The 19868-nt window shown below is 44.9% G+C and overlaps 1 protein-coding gene across 1 annotated transcript in view; it reads right to left on the bottom strand.

Annotated features, from left to right (window-relative positions):
* Positions 1-1231: 1231 nt before the first annotated feature.
* Positions 1232-19868, bottom strand: part of LOC105477640 (LIM and cysteine rich domains 1) — a 67104-nt gene continuing 48467 nt past the window's right edge. Inside the window, exons 5-6 of the mRNA XM_011734203.2 lie at positions 3721-3936; positions 1232-1918 (exon numbers count right to left, since the gene is read on the bottom strand). Coding sequence (XP_011732505.1) covers positions 1760-1918; positions 3721-3936 — 375 coding nt within the window. The 3' untranslated portion in view covers positions 1232-1759. The remainder of the gene's footprint in view (positions 1919-3720; positions 3937-19868) is intronic.

Below are 19868 nucleotides of genomic sequence, written 5' to 3'. Positions count from 1 at the left end.
AATTTCAACAGCCAGAGTTGGTCTTCAGGTAGCCAGTCCTCAACCAGCAAAGGCAAAGGGAAGCTCCCTTGATCAGAGGGAGCTTCTGCATGCTCACGAAGAATAGGGAACTGGAAATCTAGGGAAATAAAGGGCTCCAAGGCCAGAAAGACAACAAAGCCAAGTTTTGGAAGGATTCAAAAGTCCATGAGGACTTGGTTATTGACTTGGCAGGCAATGAAGAGCTATGGAGATTGAGTGAAGGAAATGACACACTTGAAACTTATCTTTGAGAAAATGAACATAACTAGGAAACTGAGGGTGACTAGAGAAAGCAGCTGGGAGCAGAACACCACTGCCTTGGGAGGATATAGCAATGGCTTTGGTGAAACTTATAAAGCACACAAATGGGGGTTTTCTAGGTACAAGATGGTCAGAGCAAAATTTGGATGGTGAGGTTAAAGAAACCTGGCAGCAGATGAGGAAGTTCCAGAAAGAAAACCACTGGCGACCAGACTGTAAGTTCCAACGACTTGTGTCTTTTTCATCCTTATATTCCCAGTAGAAAAAAACATATTTTTCTTAGAAATTGTGGGAAAGAAATTAATTTAAGAGCTGAAAATGTTCAGAGAGACCATAAAATGGAGATACAATTTGGCCCAAAGACCTATTCTACTTAACTCATTCAATGTTTTGTTGGCAACATTAAAAATTGAGATTTCTCAAAAAAGTGGCATTAATTTTTTAGATTAATTTTTATTGAAAAAAATTTTATTTCCCATTATTTTGGCATTTGAAAAAGTGCTGTATTTTTAAAGATCTGCCCACATTAGTCACCACGTCCCACGTGGCACCCATTGCTGGAGCTTAGGTAGCCCCTGTTCAGTGGCTCCCCAGTACTGGTCTTATTCCCAGAGGGGTTCATTCACGATCTGTCTGGGCTCTGAGGGCAGCTGAGTCAGGTACCTGGCTAAAGAGAAGCTCATCGGTTCCCAGCAGGCCACTTTTTAGTGTACCATAAACCATGACACCTTTGTTACATTAGTGATCTGGGAGTATCTCGAATAGGTAGATGGGGCGGGGTTCTGTCCCAAAGCCTACACTCCCAGTGGAAGTCTGATGAGATACATTGATAGAGAGGCTCATTAGTATTTTACCATATTTTCTGCCAGCACTGGCATTCAGGGTCGTGGGGTTAAGTAGATGTTGCAGAATCACTGCCATGGTGTAAATAATTAGATAAGGGTGTATGTGGAATTCACAAAACTTTTATTGATATGTTTATCATGCCAAAAATGTTGTTTATTTAAAATTCAAATTCCACTTGAAAAGAGGCAACAAGCGATAGTTGGGATCCCAGCCTGCTCCTGGAGGAGCTCCTGTGTCCACAAAAAAGCACGCACATTCTACAGCTATGCGATTTGCTCACACGGAATTGCATTCTGGAAAACTCCTCCCAGAGTCCCCTTGCAGAACGCCATTTGTATCTTTAGTTGGTTGTAGCTGGGAAACAACAGAAAGAAAAGGAACTCCATCCTAGGATTTAGAATATTTATGGTTTTGAAACTACTGACCCTCAAGGATCTATCACCACCCAACCTAGAATATATATATCATCCTAGAATATATATAACATATGATATATATATTCTCACTGAAAAGCAAATCACTGTTTATGTCACTTGCTTGCTGTCATGTCGGCCCCTTAGGATGGTCTCAGCACACCTGGTTCTCCTTCTCAGTGGGATCCTGTGGATTCTGGCTGTGAGTAGGCAGCCCTTCAGGAGCGTTTGGACTTGCTGCAAGTTGGGCACAGAAGCTGACCCTTAGTGACAATGTATGCCCGGCCACTCAGCAGCTGCTCACAGCCCTCACAGACAAAGTGCTTCCGGTGCCAGGCCAGATCTTCCACACGCTGGTAGTCCTCAGAGAATATTATCTGGGGAGGGAAGCAGGAGAAATGCATGACTCAGTTTCTGTCCCTAGGTAGAGATGGTATATCTAGGACAAGTTATAGGGTGGTGGTTCATCCCATCCTATTCTTGTTTTAACCTTTAAAAGCCTTAGTGGAAAAATCTGGCATAAATTTGAGGCAGTAAGGATTGTATTTGGTGAAGGTTGTGGTTGTATCTTAGCTTCTCAGATGGAATAAAAAAAAATTCCTCCACCACAGGAAGGTTTTACTTATCTAGCATCTGTGATACTCTTTGGGCCAAATCTAAAGTTTAGTTCCAAGGTGGGATTACACACCCTGGTGAAGAAAGCTTAGGGAAAGATAAGCTGCCAATGGCCAATCATCAACAGCAAGAGTACAGAGGGTCACTTGGGCTTGGAATGAAGTGACTCTTGGAATAGACACATGGTAAGGATCCCCTGAGGCTCAGGAAGTGCAGAGGAGCATAATGTTTAATGGGCCTTCTAGTATTGGAGTCAAACAGGAACTGGGTATGAGTTTTCACTTAAGACATCTACCAGCTTTGTGACTTTGGGCAAATTACTTAATCGCCCTGTGCCTCAGCTTCCACATCTGTAAAATGGGGATACAAATACTTTCCATATCATAAAGTTCCATGATTTCCAAATGGCCAACTACATATGAAAGGCTTAGAATGTTGACTGACACAAAGTCAGGGATATCTGATTAGCATTGACCTTTCAGAGCTGCACTTTTCTTAAATATGAAATGAGAAAAAATCATGCTTATCTCTCCCTAAAGGATTGTTGTGATATAAATGGCATGTTGTACATAAAGTGTGTAGCAAATTACTGACCCACTGTAAGCTCCTAATAAATGATGGAGAATTGTTATTGTGCATATACTGTTGTCACCTCAAAAATTAGGCTCCAGGGCAGGCCTGTGACAGTTCTTTTCCTTCTTAATATCACTTAATAACAGAGTTATTAGGTAAGAGAACTACAGGGTCTTAACTTCATGTGGTGACCAATTCATAGAAGGTGGTAGAAAATAGGTGTTGGTTCAATATAAAGAAGGCATTTCTAACCTTCATACTTGCCAAAGATGAAGTCAGTATATTGCCTGCAACCAAAGGCATGCAAACAGTACTTACTATGATCATAATTAGTATTGTCATTGTTAATACACCTGAGAGTTACTTTCGTCAAACCAGTTTGAGAGACTTGAATCCCTTTCATAGCATCTCTATCATATCGTATTGTATCGTGTCACATTAATGTTAAATCTCATATTATGTTATAGTATATTATCGTTAAGACTAAGAGCTGCTACCATGTATAAGTTCCTAGGTCAGGCCCTGTGGCAAGCATTTTCATGCATTATCTCATTTATCCTCATAGCCACTCTATGGGATGGGTGCTGGTCTCATCCCTATTTCATAAGTAGTAAAACTGAGGCTCAACTGAGGCTCTGGAGTTAGGTAGCCACATGACTATAATAATAATAACAGATGCAGATACAGGTTTGAACATGGGCAATGCCTCCTGGTTCACCCTGGTATGTTCTGAGTACTTACTAAGTGCTACGTATTATGCCGAGGACAAGATTCACTGGCACTGTGTCTGACCCCTCCCAACAATCCCATGGTTTTCTGCCTCATTTTGCAGATGAGAAAATGAAGGTTGAGAGCATGCAGTGAGGCCTGACTTCAGTTTCCCAATCTGTAGAACACATCATCCACAAAGCCATAGTCCTCTTGGCCTCTGGGCTCTTACCCTCAGCAGTGTCCCTCAAGCCCCCCAATCCATCTAGCCACTATTTCCCACCTCATCGCAGCCGGAGCACCGGGGCCGCAGACTCTCGCAGTAATGGCGGCCGCACCAGGGTGCACCATCCTTCCAGAAGTAGATGAGGTCCACCAGCGGCTCGGAGCACTTGGCACACACAAAGCAGGTGGGGTGCCACTGCTTGCTGTAACCTGCCCTGTCCGAGTAGACCACGGGGCTTTCAGGAGGGGCCACTCCCTTGCAGAGCTCGCAGACCTGGAACGACGGGGAAGGACCACAGGAGACAAGGAAGTCAGGAGAGCACAGTGACATGGGTTCGAATTCCAGCTCCAGTCTCTCTACTTCCTGGGTAACCTTGGGCAAGTCACTATACCTCTCCATGCCTCAGTTTTGTCATCTGCAAAGCGGCACAATAATATTGTCTACCTAACAGGCTATTAATGAGGACTAAATAAAGTTATTTATTTAGCACAGTGATTCCCAAATTGTTTGGTCACAGTACCCTTTATACTCTTAAAAATTATCAAGACCCCCACAGAGTTTTTGTTCATGTGGGTAATAGCTATTGATATTTACCATAAGAGAAATTAAAACTGAGAACAATTTAAATATTTATTTTTTCATTTAAAAATGACAATACTAAACCTGTAATACATTAACATACATATTTGTTACTAAAATAACTATATGTTTCAAAACAAAAAAAAGTAGTGAGAAGAAAATTTTAAGACATTGTTTTACATTTTTGCAAATCTCTTCAATGACTTGCAGAAGACTGCTGGATTCCCATAACTGCTTCTGCAGCCCATCTTTTGCACGCTGTTGTTTTGGTTGAAATATATGAAGAAAATCTGAACTCACACTGACATAAAGTTGGAAAAAGGAGGGAGATGTATTTTAAAAGCCCTTCCAGATAACTGTGGATATTCTTCTTTGATATTATATTAAAATTTGACAGAGGATAGTTTCTCAAGTTAGTTGCAGTGTGAAATCTGAAAGCACATCAATTAATCTTTCATACTTGGTTACATTAAAACCTGTTGGTTTACCTTGCACGTTGAATGGATCTTTTACCCATGCATGAATAGTTTTAAATAATATTTAATAAGTAATATTTTTGGCTAGAAGTGGTGGCTTATGCCTTTAATTCTAGCACTTTGGGAACCTGAGGTAGGAGGATCATTTGAGGCCAGGATTTTGACACCAGTCTGGGTGACATAGCAAGACCCCATCTCAACCAAAAAAAATTAAAAATTAGCCAATTGTGGTGGTGCTCGTCTGTAATCCCAGCTACTCAGAAGGCTGAGGCGGGAGGACTGCTGGAGCCCAGGAGTTTGAGGCTGCAGTGAGCTATGATTGTGCCACTGCATTCTGGCCTGGGTGACAGAGTGAGACCTTGTCTCAAATAACAACAACAACAACAACAACAACAATAATAATAATAATAATAATATTTGAGTAGTTATAGAGTTACAGAAAAATTGCAAAAACAGTAGAGAATTTCTATATAGTCCACGCTCAGTTTCTTGAGTTCTTAACATCTTACATTAATAAGGTATATTTGTCATAATTAACCAATATTGATATGCTATTATTAACTAAAGTCCAGACTTTATTCAGGTGTTCATAAACTTTACCCAATGTCCTTTTTCTATTCCAGGATCCCACATTACATTTAATTGTCATGTCTCCTGAGGCTCCTCCTGGCTGGGGCAGTTTCTCCGACTTCGTTTTTGGCCACCATGACAGTTTTGAGGAGTACTGGTCAGGTGTTTTGTAAAACGTCCCTCGGTTGGGATTTGCCTGATGTTACTATGATGATTACATTGGGAGGAAGATCACGAGGCAAACTGCTCCTCTCATCACATCCTACCAAGGGTACGTACTGTCGCCCTCACTCGTCACCATTGGGGTTGATCTTGACCTTCTGGTGGAGGCAGTGTTTGTCAGATTCTCCACCGTAAAGTGACTCTTCTCTGCCTTTCCATACTATCCTCTTTGGAAGGAAGTCACTAAGCTCTCCATGTTTAAAGAGTGCTCCATCTCCTCCAGGGCCAAGTATCTACATGTTATTTGGAACCCATGCATGATTTTGGCAGACTCCCCAAAAGGACTCCATGCGTGTTAGCTAACATTATTTTTAAAATACCTATGGAATTATCTAATTTATATCTGTTCCCTCCACTAAGTGGCTAGCTGCAGAGGGCAGAGAGAGGCTGCTTGGTTGCTGCTCTGACCCAGGACCCTCTACTGGGCCCCGCACACATAAATTCCCCATCAATAGTTGTTGAATGAAGGAATGCTCCACCCTGCCATGGGGCCTTTCCCCTTGCTGTTCAGGATGTCTGGTACATTGTTCCCATTCCTGTTTGCTTGATTCACTCCCTTTCATTCTTCAGAACTCAGACTTCAAGATCTTTTGTTCTGGGAAATCTTCTCTGACCTCCTTCCATGGGCAATGAAGTCCATACTAAAGCTTCTCTGCTTAACTTTCTCTGTATGGTTATTTGATACGTGTTCTTTCTACACTAGATGGAAGTACCTTGGGAGCAGGAGCCACATTCAACTATGCTTGCTTTCACATCTCCCCAGTGCCGGGCACATAGTAGATCAACAATGAATATTTGGAAACCTCTGCCCTCCAACCTCATACTTCCTACTTAGGGGACAACAGATGAATGTGGAAGACACTAGCAGATGATGCATCTGTCTGCACCTTAGAGACAGGTTTAGACTAAGTGCAGCAGAGAGTTGGGCTCCAGAGACAGTTGTGGAAAGTTCTTGGGAGTTTTCAAAACACTCTTGCCTTTCAGGGGCTCATCCCTGTTTACTGAGCATCTACTATGTGCTAGGCCCTGGACTAGATCCTAGGGATACAGCAGTGACCCAGGCATATAATGCCGCAGCCTTCAGGGAAACTGGGGCTGTGTGTGTACGGAGGCAGAAAATAAATACATAAACAAACAGATGAGATAATCATGGAGTGTGATAAATACTAGGAAAACAATCACAGAGTAAGGGAATGGAGAGTGACTGTGGGGTGGATGGCAGGGACCACCTTAGCAGGAGAGGCCTCTCTGAGGGATAAGGGGCTAGGGATCAACCACATTCCTATCTACCTCACAGCAGTCCTCTGGGTAGGAGATGCAGGTATATAGGAAATGCACTCATTTTATAGATAAGACCAGCGAGGCCCAAGGAGACAAAAGAGCTTGTGAAGGGGGGCACAGCCAAGAAACAAGCTGGGATTCAAACTGCCGCCTTTGGCTCTGTGACTTTCTATGGGAACTGAGCTGGGTCGGGTGGGGAGACTAAACTCAGGGAATTGTCTGAAGGGCTAGGAGGGCTCCCAGGAGCATGCATTCTGGCATGGCAAAGGAGCAGCATGCCCAACGGCTAAAGGTGAGAAGCAGCTTCCCTACAGGGCCTCTCAGCAGTTAAGGCAGCCAGTGCCTGGCTGCTTGCCATTCTCTTTCCATGTGGGGCTCCTTCATCTGTCTTTTACTGCCAGTAACATTTTCACTGGTCTGCTCAGAAATCATGACAAGGTGGACCTCAACTCATGTTGTTCCTCAGCTTCAGTTAGGATTAGGGCTTTGTGGAGAGGGTGAGTGTGCCTGGGAGAAGTTCTCTGTGAGAGCTCTAGATTTCTGTCTTATGCCAGTTCCCAGGAGCAGCGAAAGTTGCCAAATGTTCAGTCATTCACTGGTTCATTCAGGTATCCATCGATTGCACATTTATAACTTGCCCATTCTAATCCTCTAAAGAATGGGAGCTTGACATTCTCAATCCACGCAATCTTTTGAGCCATTTTAGAGTTATCCCCTGCTGCTGTAAGCCCCGATAATGATGATGGAGACGACAATGTCTGTCATGTCCCCACGGCGTGTCTGCATCCAGCACTGTGCTCAGGACTTTGCTCTTGTTACTATTACCCCTTACATAAACCCAAGAGAGTTATTTCTCCTTCTAGAGTTATTTTCTATTCAGAAAATCATTATCTTCTCTCCTAGAAATGGCAAAACTAAAGTTCAGGGAGATTCAGTGATTTGCTCAGTAATGCACAGCTGATGGGAGGCAAAGCTAGGATGTGAACAGAGGCCAAACCTGGCTCCAAAGCCAAAGTTCTTTCTACTCCATCATGTGGCCTTGAGATCCGGCGTCAGTAAGCTATGGCCCGTGGCCAAATCCGGCCACTGTCTGTTCTTGCAAGCCCCATGAGAATGAAGACTGGATTTTACGTTTGCCCTCCAATTCAGTGAAATGTTTTCTCTCAAGAAAGAATTCTACTTTTGTCATTAGTAGACCTATATTGAAAAAAACCCCTGTGCTCAATTATTATTATTATCTTTTGAATTTCATTAAAAAAACCCAAGGAAAGTTGTTTTCTCTCTTGTTACATAAAGTGCCCACATGATATTGCAATTTTGGCTCTTGGCTCACATCTCCTAAAATATTTACCACCTGGCTGTCCACAGAAAGTGTTTGCTGACCCTGGCTTTAGATGCTAATTTAAACTTAGTATCAACTATGTTTCAGCCAAAATAGAAATATTTATTGTTTTGCCATGTGAAGACAGGGAAGCGTATAAGAGTCTGCACACTTACTATTCTTAACTTATATACTTTGATAGCATACTTAATCTACTTTTATATATTGGAGAGGAAATAAACATTAAAATGGTGAAAATTAGAAAAAAAAAACACTGAATAACAAAGAATGTCCATGTACTGATAGCAGTTTCTGAGCATAGGAGGTCTTGAATGACTGCCTATATAAGGAATGTGTTTGGTTAACTGGATATATCTTGAACTGGATCCTGACTGTGCCTGATAATGTTCCTTAGAACATGCTAGATTTGTGGTTTCAGTTATGCCCCCAAGAATGAAGGGTGTGAGTTTTTCGCCCAAATGAAAATCCTGTTCCTCTTCACATGATTGAGATTCAGCTGGCCTGGAGCCCATCAGGGGGTCTAGACAAAAAACCAGTGACCAATCATCGTCTGCTTATTTTCACCCTCCCCCCTGCAGAGCTGGGAACTGTAAACTCTTTGGCCAGGGCTGTCTGAATACAAAGTGAGTTGTCTGTCTGGTTTCTCAGTTCTACAGAATGAAATTTCCACTCTTTCCCTCCCACGCAAAAGGGACTTTGTGTCAGTTCACCAAACTACACCCCATCGGGTAACACCATGATATATCAATGGGGCTCCCCACTCCACATTACCAAATGGGAATTGACATGACAGTAGGGGAAGGGAGAGGGATAGAAATGCACCTGGATTGGTCTGGGGAGCACTGGCAGGCACCCTGATGATACACTGAAGGAAGAAGGGGGATATCAGGTCCAAAAGGCAGTTTAGGGTGATCATGGGTGACTTTGAACCCAGGTTATGGGTTGGGACTTCACTCTGGAGGCAATGAGGAGCCACGACTGGTTCTTTTTAAGACATTTTAAAAATATTTACATTTTTTTGTAGAGACGGGGTCCCACTACGTTACCCAGAGTGGTCTTGAACTCCTGAGCTCAAGGGATTCTCCCACCTTGGCCTCCTAAAGTGCTGGGATTACAGGCATGAGCCACTGCACCTAACCCATTACTGGTTCTTGAGATGAGGAGTTCAAAGCTTTAATTTGCACTGTAGGGAGATATTCTGGCAGCAGTATGAAGGAAGGAAGGAAAATTCTTGTTCACAGGGCTTGTTGGCAACCTTCTCATCTGTTGGAAAGCACTTTGTGAAGCCCCTCTTGGGGGAGTGTTTCATCCCTCACTGTTTTCCCTAGCATCCCTGGCTCTTGGCCCGGTTTCTACCAGTAGCCAGCCCTTTTAAGCAAACAGTGTCACTATCACCCTATGAAAACAAGATGTCTGGGTAAGGAGCCCTCTCAACATGTGTCAGGATGAAATGTGCTCTTCTTGCCTCTGAGCCATTTTCTGTGTCCTTAACCCAGTCATCTCAAAGGATGAGAGATCTGAGGATATCCTGGATCTATCATCTGGTGGTCCCTCAGCCACCAGAAACAAGCTAGCAGCTGAGAGTCAGAATGCCCAGCCTACTTGGGTCTCATCATCCTGGCCCTTTCTCTGCACAAACTTAGTCTCTCCCACAATCTTTTGTAGCGAGGTTTGCAATTTCTAAATTGCAACAGGTGGCTGAGAGGGGAGATACCAAGTCAGGCTGCCTGGGTTCATAGCTGTGTGACCTTGGGCAAATGAACTAACTTATCTGTGCCTCTGTTTTTTCACCTGTTAAATGGCGATTGTAATGATAGCAACATCATAGGATTGTGGTGTGGGTTAAATGACATAACGGAGTTTTTGGACTTTCTAAGGGCTCAATAATGATTTGCTAAAATCTCGTCTATTCCTTACCTCTATCCACCTTGCAGGCTAGAAATGTAAAGCCCGGAGGGATTAAATCACTTTCCTAAAATGACAAAGACATGTTGAAGGCAGGTTTGGAAGCCTGGATTTCCTTCCATGATACCAAGGGCATGTAGACTAGCAGGAGGTCATTCCTGCCACTGATGAGCTCTGTTTTATCCCCTGTCAGTTCTCTCTATCTGTGTAAGGCCAGAGAATCGAGTCATGTGAGTTTTTCATCATTTGCCACTGCTCCAGACTCAGCTCCACTCATCCTCTGCTTAGAGGACCTGCTCCTCCCCATATCTGATCCTGTCCCTGGAAACAGTCTACTGTCTACTTATTTTCACCCTCCCTCCTACAGAGCTGGGAACTGTAAACTCTTTGGCCAGGGCTGTCTGAATACAAAGTGAGTTGTCTGTCTGGCTTCTCAGTTCTACAGAATGAAATTTCCAGCTCTTTCCCTCCCGCACAAAAGGGACTTCGCGTCAGTTCACCAAACTACACCCCATCGGGTAACACCATGATATGTCAATGGGGCTCCCCACTCCACATTACCAAATGGGAATTGACATGAAAGTAGGGGAAGGGAGAGGGATAGAAATGCACCTGGATTGGTCTGGGGACCACTGGCAGGCACCCTGATGTGGTTCTCAGGGTTGAGCCTGCCTCAGTATCCCCTAGATGGCTGGTTAAAACATATCTCTGCTCCCCCCCCTTGCCACCACCTTCCTGCAGTGTCTGATACAGTAGATCTGGGGTGGGGCACAAGAATTTGCAAATTCCTAGGGGATGCTGGTGTGGTTGGGGCCACTCTTTGAGAACCGCTGTTATAGACTGTTTAAAAATAACTTTATACATAAGCTCAGCAAAACTGATATCACCAATTCAGTTCAGTTACAACAAAGGCTCATTTGAATTCCTGGGATGTTTAAATTTAACACTATTTTTAAGAAAGGCCAAGGAGGCCATTCTCAGGCTACTTCCCCTATTAAGGAGCTAGTATGGTCAAATGAAAGTTCTTTGGGACTATGGTAAAAGGCATGGAGAAGAATACTTTATAATTAGCATATCAGTTGTTTCTTGTTCATGTTCCCAACTATCTAAGATTGGAGTTTGCTCATGAGAACGCTTCCAACATCTGTCATGTGACCCTGTTTGGAGACTATTTCCCACCTGGATAGAGGATGTGTGAAACAAACCTTTCAGAAGTAGAACAAATGGGAAGTTTCTCCCCGTGCCAATAAAGTGTTGCCTTGTTCCTTATTCTAATGGCACAAGATTCTTAATTGAAATGAAAGATTTTGAATATTGGGGTCTTTGTAATTTGTAAACACCTGCCTCAAGAAAGCTGAGGAACATTTTAGATTCAGCTGCTCAAAAGTTAAAACCCTGCAGGGTTGTGGGGTTCCCTCAGCCATGGTGTGTTTAAGCTATGTTGGCAAATTTCTTGGATACCCTTCCAACCAACATGGAATTTAATTTCTTTTCCATGAATACAGTCCCACCTTAGTGACTCGATTCTATAGAACAGAACATGGATGAAGTGATGCTATGCAGCTCCCAGGGTAGTAATAAAGGCAATATTTTTCCCTGGGCTCTCTCTCTCAATACACACACCTTGGGAGCCTTCAGCTGACAGGAAAGAAGTCTTGGTATCCCGAAGCTTCCATCTGAGAGCAACCACGTGGAGAGACCTTGCAGAGGTCAAGGGAGGGTCCCAGCTGTGTGTGTCTTCCCAGCCTCTAGCCCAAACATATGAGTGAACGAGTTTCAGGTGATTCCAGCCTCTTGCCTGCAAGCTCCTCCAAATGACAGCGAATGGACAGAGACAAGCTGTCCCCACTGAACCCTGCCAAAATGGTGATTTGTGAGCAAAATAGATGTTGGTTTCAGCCGTATGCCTTGGGATGCTTTGATATGCAGCCCTAGGTGATGGAAACATCAAATGTGTACATGCAGAATTATTAAGGTTTCTGAAATGGGAGTAACCAAGACACAAAGTGTTTTAGGCAACAGCAGACTCGGGACAGTGGCCAAGGGTTACTCAGCTGAAGAACTGTCTCTGAGGAATGAACTGTGTTGGCCTTCAGAGAGGGATCAGCAGATATGGAGAAGGCTCTAAATCAGCAATAATCTCTGTCTCGGGTTTGCCAGAAATTCTGTCTGAATTGTGTTGTTTTCCTCTGAAAGGCCCTTATCCAAAGGCCTACCCAGTCTAAACCCAGAATGCCTCGTGGAAATCTCACTACTACAATACAGTAAATATTTAACACAAGGGCCTTGAATTCAGGCACTGAGTTCTTTCCAACACAAATACTCAATAATTTATTTATAAACAGCATCTCCCCATTTCCTCTTATGGTGACTATTTACCATCTTTGCTTTGCAGCCTCATGTATCCCAGAGGTTTTTATGGGTGTGTTTCTTTCTTTTGTAGTCTAACATCATTTCTGGCATCCTTAGCTCTCTTAAGTTCTGTTTCCCCACACTGTATAGTCTTCCCAAGGCTCCCTATGGTGCAGAATGTGCAGGGTGGGTGGGCAACGGTTTGGGTCATGTGCTTTGGAACATGGTTCATGCCATGGTTTCATCACTGGTGAAGCTCTTGGACAAATCATCCAACCCTCTGAACCTCAGTTTTCTCATCTGTAGCACACAGAAGCAGGCCCTGGCTCATAGGAAATGTCTTACCCTGATGTTGGTGGTCACTACTGTTAACTGATCACTTCACCTTACGTTTCTTCTTGGGGCAGGTTATCCATTATGGGTCTCTCTGCCAAGCAAGGCAAAATATTAAACATTTCTAACTGAATTTCCCTCCCTGGTTATGTGATGAAGTGAGGGAGATGGAAAGTCTTCATAAATGCTACAGGTATGAGAGAACATCAGTGTGGGTTGTTCTCAAATCCAGCTCTGACAAGCATGGGCCCAAGGACTGGCTCCTTGCAAAAAGATGCTGCTTGGTCCACAGCTGAGCAGGGACAGAGTCTCAGATGTGTTCACTCCCATTGCAATGGCCTTGCCCGGGGCTTAGAACTGTGTGGATGCTCCGGAGATGGGAGCATCTGTTAATTAGAGTCTGTGTCAGGTTTGGAGTGAGGCAGGTCTGGATCCTAGTTTTGCATTAACTACTCACCATCTAGGTGACTAGACAATTTCCTCAGCTTTGTTTTTTGAAATTTTTGTTTTTGTCTGTGATCCACAGTGGGAAATACATTTCATGTCCTGATCCAACACACACACACACTCCTGAAAAAAAAAAAGCTTTCTAGAAAAATATTTACTAATCCTGAAACACTCTCCCCTTTTCAGTTAAAAAATATTCTGGTTGTAATCCACTAAATTGATGTATTACCTACTGATGGATTGTGACCTGAAGTTTGAAAACACTGTTTAACTTTGTTAAGAGTGTCTCTTAATTCCCTTGTCTGTAAAAAGGAGGACGATATACTTTGTAGGATAGTTCTTAGGATTAAGTAAAACAACATGCAAAATCTCTGGCACAGTGCCTGGCACAACCTAGGTAGTCAATGAATGGGAGATGACAGCATCAACATCATCGTCATCACTTAACCCATATTAGCAAAACAAAATTGAGTAAAACCAAAGAGATTAATAAAAAGTTAAAACCATTCTTTATGATTCTTCTAGTTCAGGGGTCAGGAAACCTCATCCATCTGTGGGCCAAATCCAGCCTACCACCTGTTTTTGTAAATACAGTCTGATTGGAACACAGCCACGATCATCTGTTTAGATATTGCCTATGGCAGCTTTAGTGCTTCAAGAGCTCTGGTAATTAGTTGTGACAGAGACCATGTGGCCTGAAAAACCTTCAATATTCACTACATGCCCTGTACAGAAAAAGTTTACCAATTCCTGTTTTAGTCAATGGAATAATATGCAGCCCACTCAAAAAAAAAAAAAAAAAAAGCTCATGAAGGCCATGTGGCAACATGGGAAAGTATTTATAGTATAAAAAGTGGGAGAAAGGGAAGTTTCTTTGGAAAAAAAAAAGATCTCCCTGAAAGTCACTAAAGTATCTCCACTGCAAAGCAAGAGGCAGGCAGATGTTGAGAAGCTGGTAACCATAGTGATTTTGCAGTTGCCCCCAGGCCCCTGCCCATGATGCCTGAGCCATGGGTGGTGGGACTGTGGGGAGCAGGGATTCCTCTGGGTGAATGACCCCAGGTTTGTCTCTGGGCCTCTTACCCTCCTGTCCTCCAGCTCAGATGGGGCTCACTAAGTGGGGAGGAGTGGCAGTTTCAAATTCCCAAGTGGAGCTGGCAGGAAAGCCAGCCAGCCCGCCTGCCGAGCCCACAAGCCAAACATCTGCTTAGACAAAGACTTGGAAGTCCCTTGCCCACAAATATGTCCCTCTATTGGGGCTGGAGTTGGGCTGAGCCGCCAGCTGCTGTAAGTTTCCATCTGAGAGGCAGAACTTTGGCGGGGAGGGAGGGGACGGAGGACTCCCATCCTCCTCTCAGCATTCTTGTGGGGAAATGGGGCAGAGGGGTCAGACTGTGCTCCCACCATCCTGGAGGATGATTTAGAACCATATTCACACGTTTTTATGACTGTGGGGAACATCTTCACTTCTCTCAATGGACTGTCATCCTCCTAAGTTTGCTTTTTTGGGGCAGTCACTTGGCCTGAGAAAGGAGTGGTTGGGGAAGGGGCAAGACGGGGAGGCGCCCGACAGGAATGGTAAATGCTAGAGTAGAGATCACATTAAAGGCTATGTTCTGGCTTTCTTTTCCCTTTCTTCAGTTACAAGTTCGGGGTGTGGAGAAAGGCGGAAATTCCTGGGCAAAATAACCATGCCCGGGAAATCTGTGTATTTAATTTCTGAGAAAATATTCAGCGAGCTCTCTAAATGCAGGGCAATGGCTTGGTGTAGCTGCTAAAAGTCAGAACATTAAGATCATTGCCCACCCAGCTCAGGGGCCCATCAATTCCATCCAGGTGGGGAGTGCAGGGCTTGGAGAGTGCGCGAGGGACTCCCACCAGCCTGGTGAGTACGACGGGTCCAGGTTGCTGGAGTCAGCAGCTCCCTGGCTATGGAGATCTCTGATACTCAAAAGGCCCACAAGAACCCACAGTGCGTGGAACTGGGGGTGGATAGGGGAGTCCTTTCATTGTTCTCAGTATGCAGATAAGAGGCTCCCAAATGCTTAGTGGGCTGAGCTGCGAGTTACCCCAAACACTGCTGCCCACCCTGGAGAACCTAAACACTCACGTATATACCCCGTGGCATGGTTGGACCCACCCTGCCGAGGCCCCACCCCAAGATGGCTTCAGACTACATTCTGCCACTGAAGCAGAAGGACTGGGAATTGAACCGAAGCCCCACTTTCATCAGCAAGTGGGGTAACCTCACTGTGCCCCAGGTTCCTCATCTGTGAAATGGGTATAACAACCCCAACCTCTCTCGCTGGTTGTTACAAATAGTTAAAGAGGTTTACTACTTAGGAGGTTGAGGCAGGAGGATGGTTTGAACCTGGGAGTTTGAGGCTGCTGTGAGCTATGATCCTGCCACTGCACTCCAGCCTGGGTGAGAGAGTGAGAGCCGTGTATCCAGAAAAATAAAAAATAAAGAGATTGAGACCTTGCACAGTGCCTGCTGCAGGCTCACAGTTTCCCCTTTCTTCCCTTGATTCTCATCTTGTCTTCTTTCCTACCCTCCATCCCTGCACAATGGGACAAGTGAGGAAAAGAGAGGGAGACTAAATATTTTTGAATTGCATTGGCCTCACTGATTGAAAAGGGCTCACTTCTTCAGAGGTGACAGCGGGTGCAGTAGCATTTGGGACCAGGATTTTTCAGGCTTGGTATTGCCCCATGAAGAAGGATTACTCTGACAACTTGGTGGCCGGAGGAACTTCCCATGATATCCTGCCTCTCCTAACCTCAGTGTAATAATAACACCTTCAGAGGACTGCCCTGAGGTAGGCATGGACAGCCACAGCTTTTCGTTCATTTCTGAAGTGGACAGAGGTGCCAAGGCTAATTTTAGGTGGCCCTGTCCTGTCAGTAGGGCCCGTCTGCTGGCCTGGGTTTGGGAAGCTGGGGTTGGGGTCAGAATCTGCTCACTGTGTTCAGATCATGTAACTGACAGTCTGGTCATGCAGGTGGGCTGGGCTCAGACGGCAGTGCATCCTGCAACCTGGCCACCACTGTTATCTGGGCTGACTCAGAACATGGCCCCTTGGTAGGAATTCCCCACAGGCATTTTGGCAATAACGCTCCTCTGGTGTGGACATTATTTTCCAATGGGGACGGTTGGGTTGGGGGGCTTGGTGGGAGGACTTGGCAGGCTGACCCTGCCATCGCTCCGATAGGCCCTCTCCCAAGGACTCAGAGGAAGGATGTCCCCCAGCAGGTGGACAAGGTGGGAGGGAGCCGAGGAAGCTCACAGCTGGTGTGTGTCAGGGGGTGGGTGTAGTGGAAAGTGGGGTCCTGGCCTCAGATTGCAGAGAGTTAGTGTCATCAGGGATGGGGGCCGTCAAGATAGGGTACAGAGCATAGTGTGGTAGATTCTGCACCTGTGCTTCCAGAACTCTCCAGCAACAGGAAAGGTTATGCAGCATTCTCAAAGGTGGGCTCGCTTGGAGTAACCCACCCCCCATCCCACATAAATAAATACATACATAACTTTGGGAGGCCAAGGCAGGTGGATCACAAGGTCAGGAGATCGAGACCATCCTGGCTAACATGGTGAAACCCCGTCTCTACTAGAAATACAAAAAATTATCTGGGCATGGTGGCAGGTACCTGTAGTTCCAGCTACTCGGGAGGTTGAGGCAGGAGAATGGCGTGAACCTGGGAGGCGGAGCTTGCAGTGAGCCAAGACCATGCCACTGCACTCCAGCCTGGGCGACAGAGTGAGACTCCATCTCAAAATACATACATATATACATACATAGAGCCAGGAGGCCAAATACATCTGGAAAATGCCCATGTTACCATCTAGACTCTCACTATAGGCCAAATTGGTGATATCATTTCTGCTGAGCTCACATCTAAGGTACTTTTTTTTTTTTTTTTCCTGAGATGGAGTCTCGCTCTGTTGCCCAGGCTGGAGTGCAGTGGCCAGATCTCAGCTCACTGCAAGCTCCGCCTCCCAAGTTTACACCATTCTCCTGCTTCAGCCTCCCAAGTAGCTGGGACTACAAGTGCCCGCCACCTCGCCCAGCTAATTTTTTGTATTTTTTTCTGGTAGAGACGGGGTTTCACCATGTTAGTCAGGATGGTCTCGATCTCCTGACCTCGTGATCCTCCCGTCTCAGCCTCCCAAAGTGCTACGGCACTTTTTAACACTGTTAGCAGCAGTCCTCAAAGTGTAGCCCCAGACCAGCATCACCCAAGGACCTGTTAGCAATGCACATGCAAAGGCTCCACCCAACACCTACTACTAAGAAGCTCTGGAAGTGGGACCCAGGCTTCTGGAGTTTAACAAGCCTTTCTTTAGTTTAAGGACCACAGCACTGGCCTACTAAAGGCTCTGAGAAGTTCTGTAAAGAAACCCATGTAGTTTCTTTCACTCCTGCTGTAGTTTCATGTTCACTCTAATGTTTCCTGAGCCAGCCACATGATCCTTTTATGGTCCAAAATATCTGGTAGCTCTCCTAGGAATAAGCTTTGGGAAATGGGAAAGAACATAGACTTGATTTTAGGCAGATGTTAGTTTGAATCCCAGTTCTGAGGCCCAGCAGCCTGGGGAGGCACAGCCACTTCACATATTGGGGCAGTTGTAAGCTTTAAATCAGATACTTGCTTAGTCCTGTCCTTGGTTCAGGCAATGCCCACGGACTTGCCGACACTAACGACAATCACAATGAACACGATTAAGATGATAAACAGGCAGGTGTTACAGTTCCCGTATGTTCACGTCTCTCTTTTTGCCCTTCATTTTTCTCCCATAAAATGAGGTTTTATGGGAGTTTTGGGGTGTCAGGCTGAGTCCTACAATTTCTTCCCCACACCTTTATTTTCAAGTTGAATCCCTGGACCACTTCTTGCAAAAATCATTGCCCTTCACCAGGGGAGCAGAAGTCAGGCTTCCTGCCTGATGCTTGGCTCTGGTAATTGTTCTATGCTGCCCTTTTATGAGAAAGGAGAGGGCGCAAGCGTACAGGGCGGCCAGCACACACGTCCACTTGATGTGAATGCTGGTGAGGCAAGGCAGACGGGTCAGGGAGTGCAGCCCATACCCACTCCTAATGGCGGGGTTGCTGGGAACACATTGTCTGTGGCCTGTCAGCCTATCTAGCTACCTTTATCAGGATTCACTCCCCTGCTTCAAGGAGGTGAAAAGGGAGTTAAATAAGGGCACACAGTCTTCTTCCTGTCTGGAACAAATAACAAGCAGGGTTTTACAACTTAGCATCTTATCACAGAAAGGGTATTGGATCCAGGTTCTGCCCCATAGAAACCATGGGATCTTAGAAAAGTTACCTATTATCTTTGAATCTCACCTGTAAAATGGGTTTGGTAACATTCACCCTACCAGGCAACTGTGAGAATTAAAGATAGACCCTGACAGTGTGAGCATAGTGTTTGGCACAGAGCAGGGGCTTAATAAATGTGGAATTGGAATCGTGCCGTCCCCCTAGGCAAATTGCCCATCCAAATAGATCCCATTTTTTAGGCTTAAGTTCAAACTTTCATTCATGGGTCACATATTTATTGAGCAACTGCTATGTATATCAATGACAGCCACTGCAAATAAAGAGATGAACAAGACCTCAGCATCTACAGAGGATGACAGACATTCATTCACTAATTACATAATAATTAAATTAAAATTGTGGTTGGGGCAGGGACATAGAAGTCTGTCTCCCACAGCTAGCCCAGCCCAGTCCAACCAATAAAGGCTTCCTTTGGAATCCCTACTTATTTTCTGACTTTGGCCTTTTCCATTTACTGTCTAGTATTGCTATTTAAATGCTTCTCAAGTGTCACAGTTATTTCCTAAAACTGACTGTAGGACCCGGGTTCTCGCGCTGCCTTTGCCTTTGTTCAATGCTGAACAAATATGCGAGGCTCAGTCAAGAATAAAATACGATGTCAGATCCACATGTCTCTTGGGAATGGCGATTTGGAAATACTACAACGACTTAGAGGTCTCCTTCCAACTTGGAATTATCTAGTATTTAGGGTTTATGAACAAACAGCTATTTGAGGGTGGACAGAAGCCAGGATCAGGGTGGGGCGGGGAAGACCAGTTTATAGACCATGGTAACTAGATCTAGTATTTTTTTCTTTTTTACATCCCTAGGACATGTATTCTTCCTGAGAACTGGGCCTTTTATGCATCAGTGCCAAATCTGTAGTAGAGGAAATAAATTGTTTTTTGGTCTTAGAGTCCTCAGATAAAACACTTCCTTGGATGGCAATCCCAGATGGTGCTAATAAGATGGGGCTTGGAGATGGAAGATGCAAGTTTTGGATGATTAGCTTGAGTGACTCCAAGGGAGAAAGAGTACAACCCTCTCTGGATGTGGCAGCAGCTTCGTTTGGGCTGGCATTTCCCTGGGTCGCCTGGCTCATGGGTGACTGCCAGTCTGTTCAGCAAGGTAGATAATGTGCTTGGGGATCTCGTGTGCTGGGACTTCTATCTCCAAAAGTTAATTGCCATAGAAACAAATGAGGACACTTGGTTGATGGGGCAGGGGGAGCAAAAGGTAAAACAGGGGCTGGGGACCAGAAATGCAGTGCACACTAGCCTCAAGCATTCCTTTCACCTTCTGTGGGGTAGTTTAAGACAAACCAAGCCGTGAGGTTTCATCTCCCCAGCGCTGGCTCCTCCTTTCTGTTTTCTCAAA

This window comes from Macaca nemestrina, chromosome 2 (genome assembly GCF_043159975.1).
Source record: "Macaca nemestrina isolate mMacNem1 chromosome 2, mMacNem.hap1, whole genome shotgun sequence".
In the NCBI taxonomy this organism is placed as follows: Eukaryota; Metazoa; Chordata; class Mammalia; order Primates; family Cercopithecidae; genus Macaca; species Macaca nemestrina.
The sequence above is the reverse complement of the archived record's forward strand: the minus strand, read 5'-3'. Positions and strand labels throughout refer to the sequence as shown.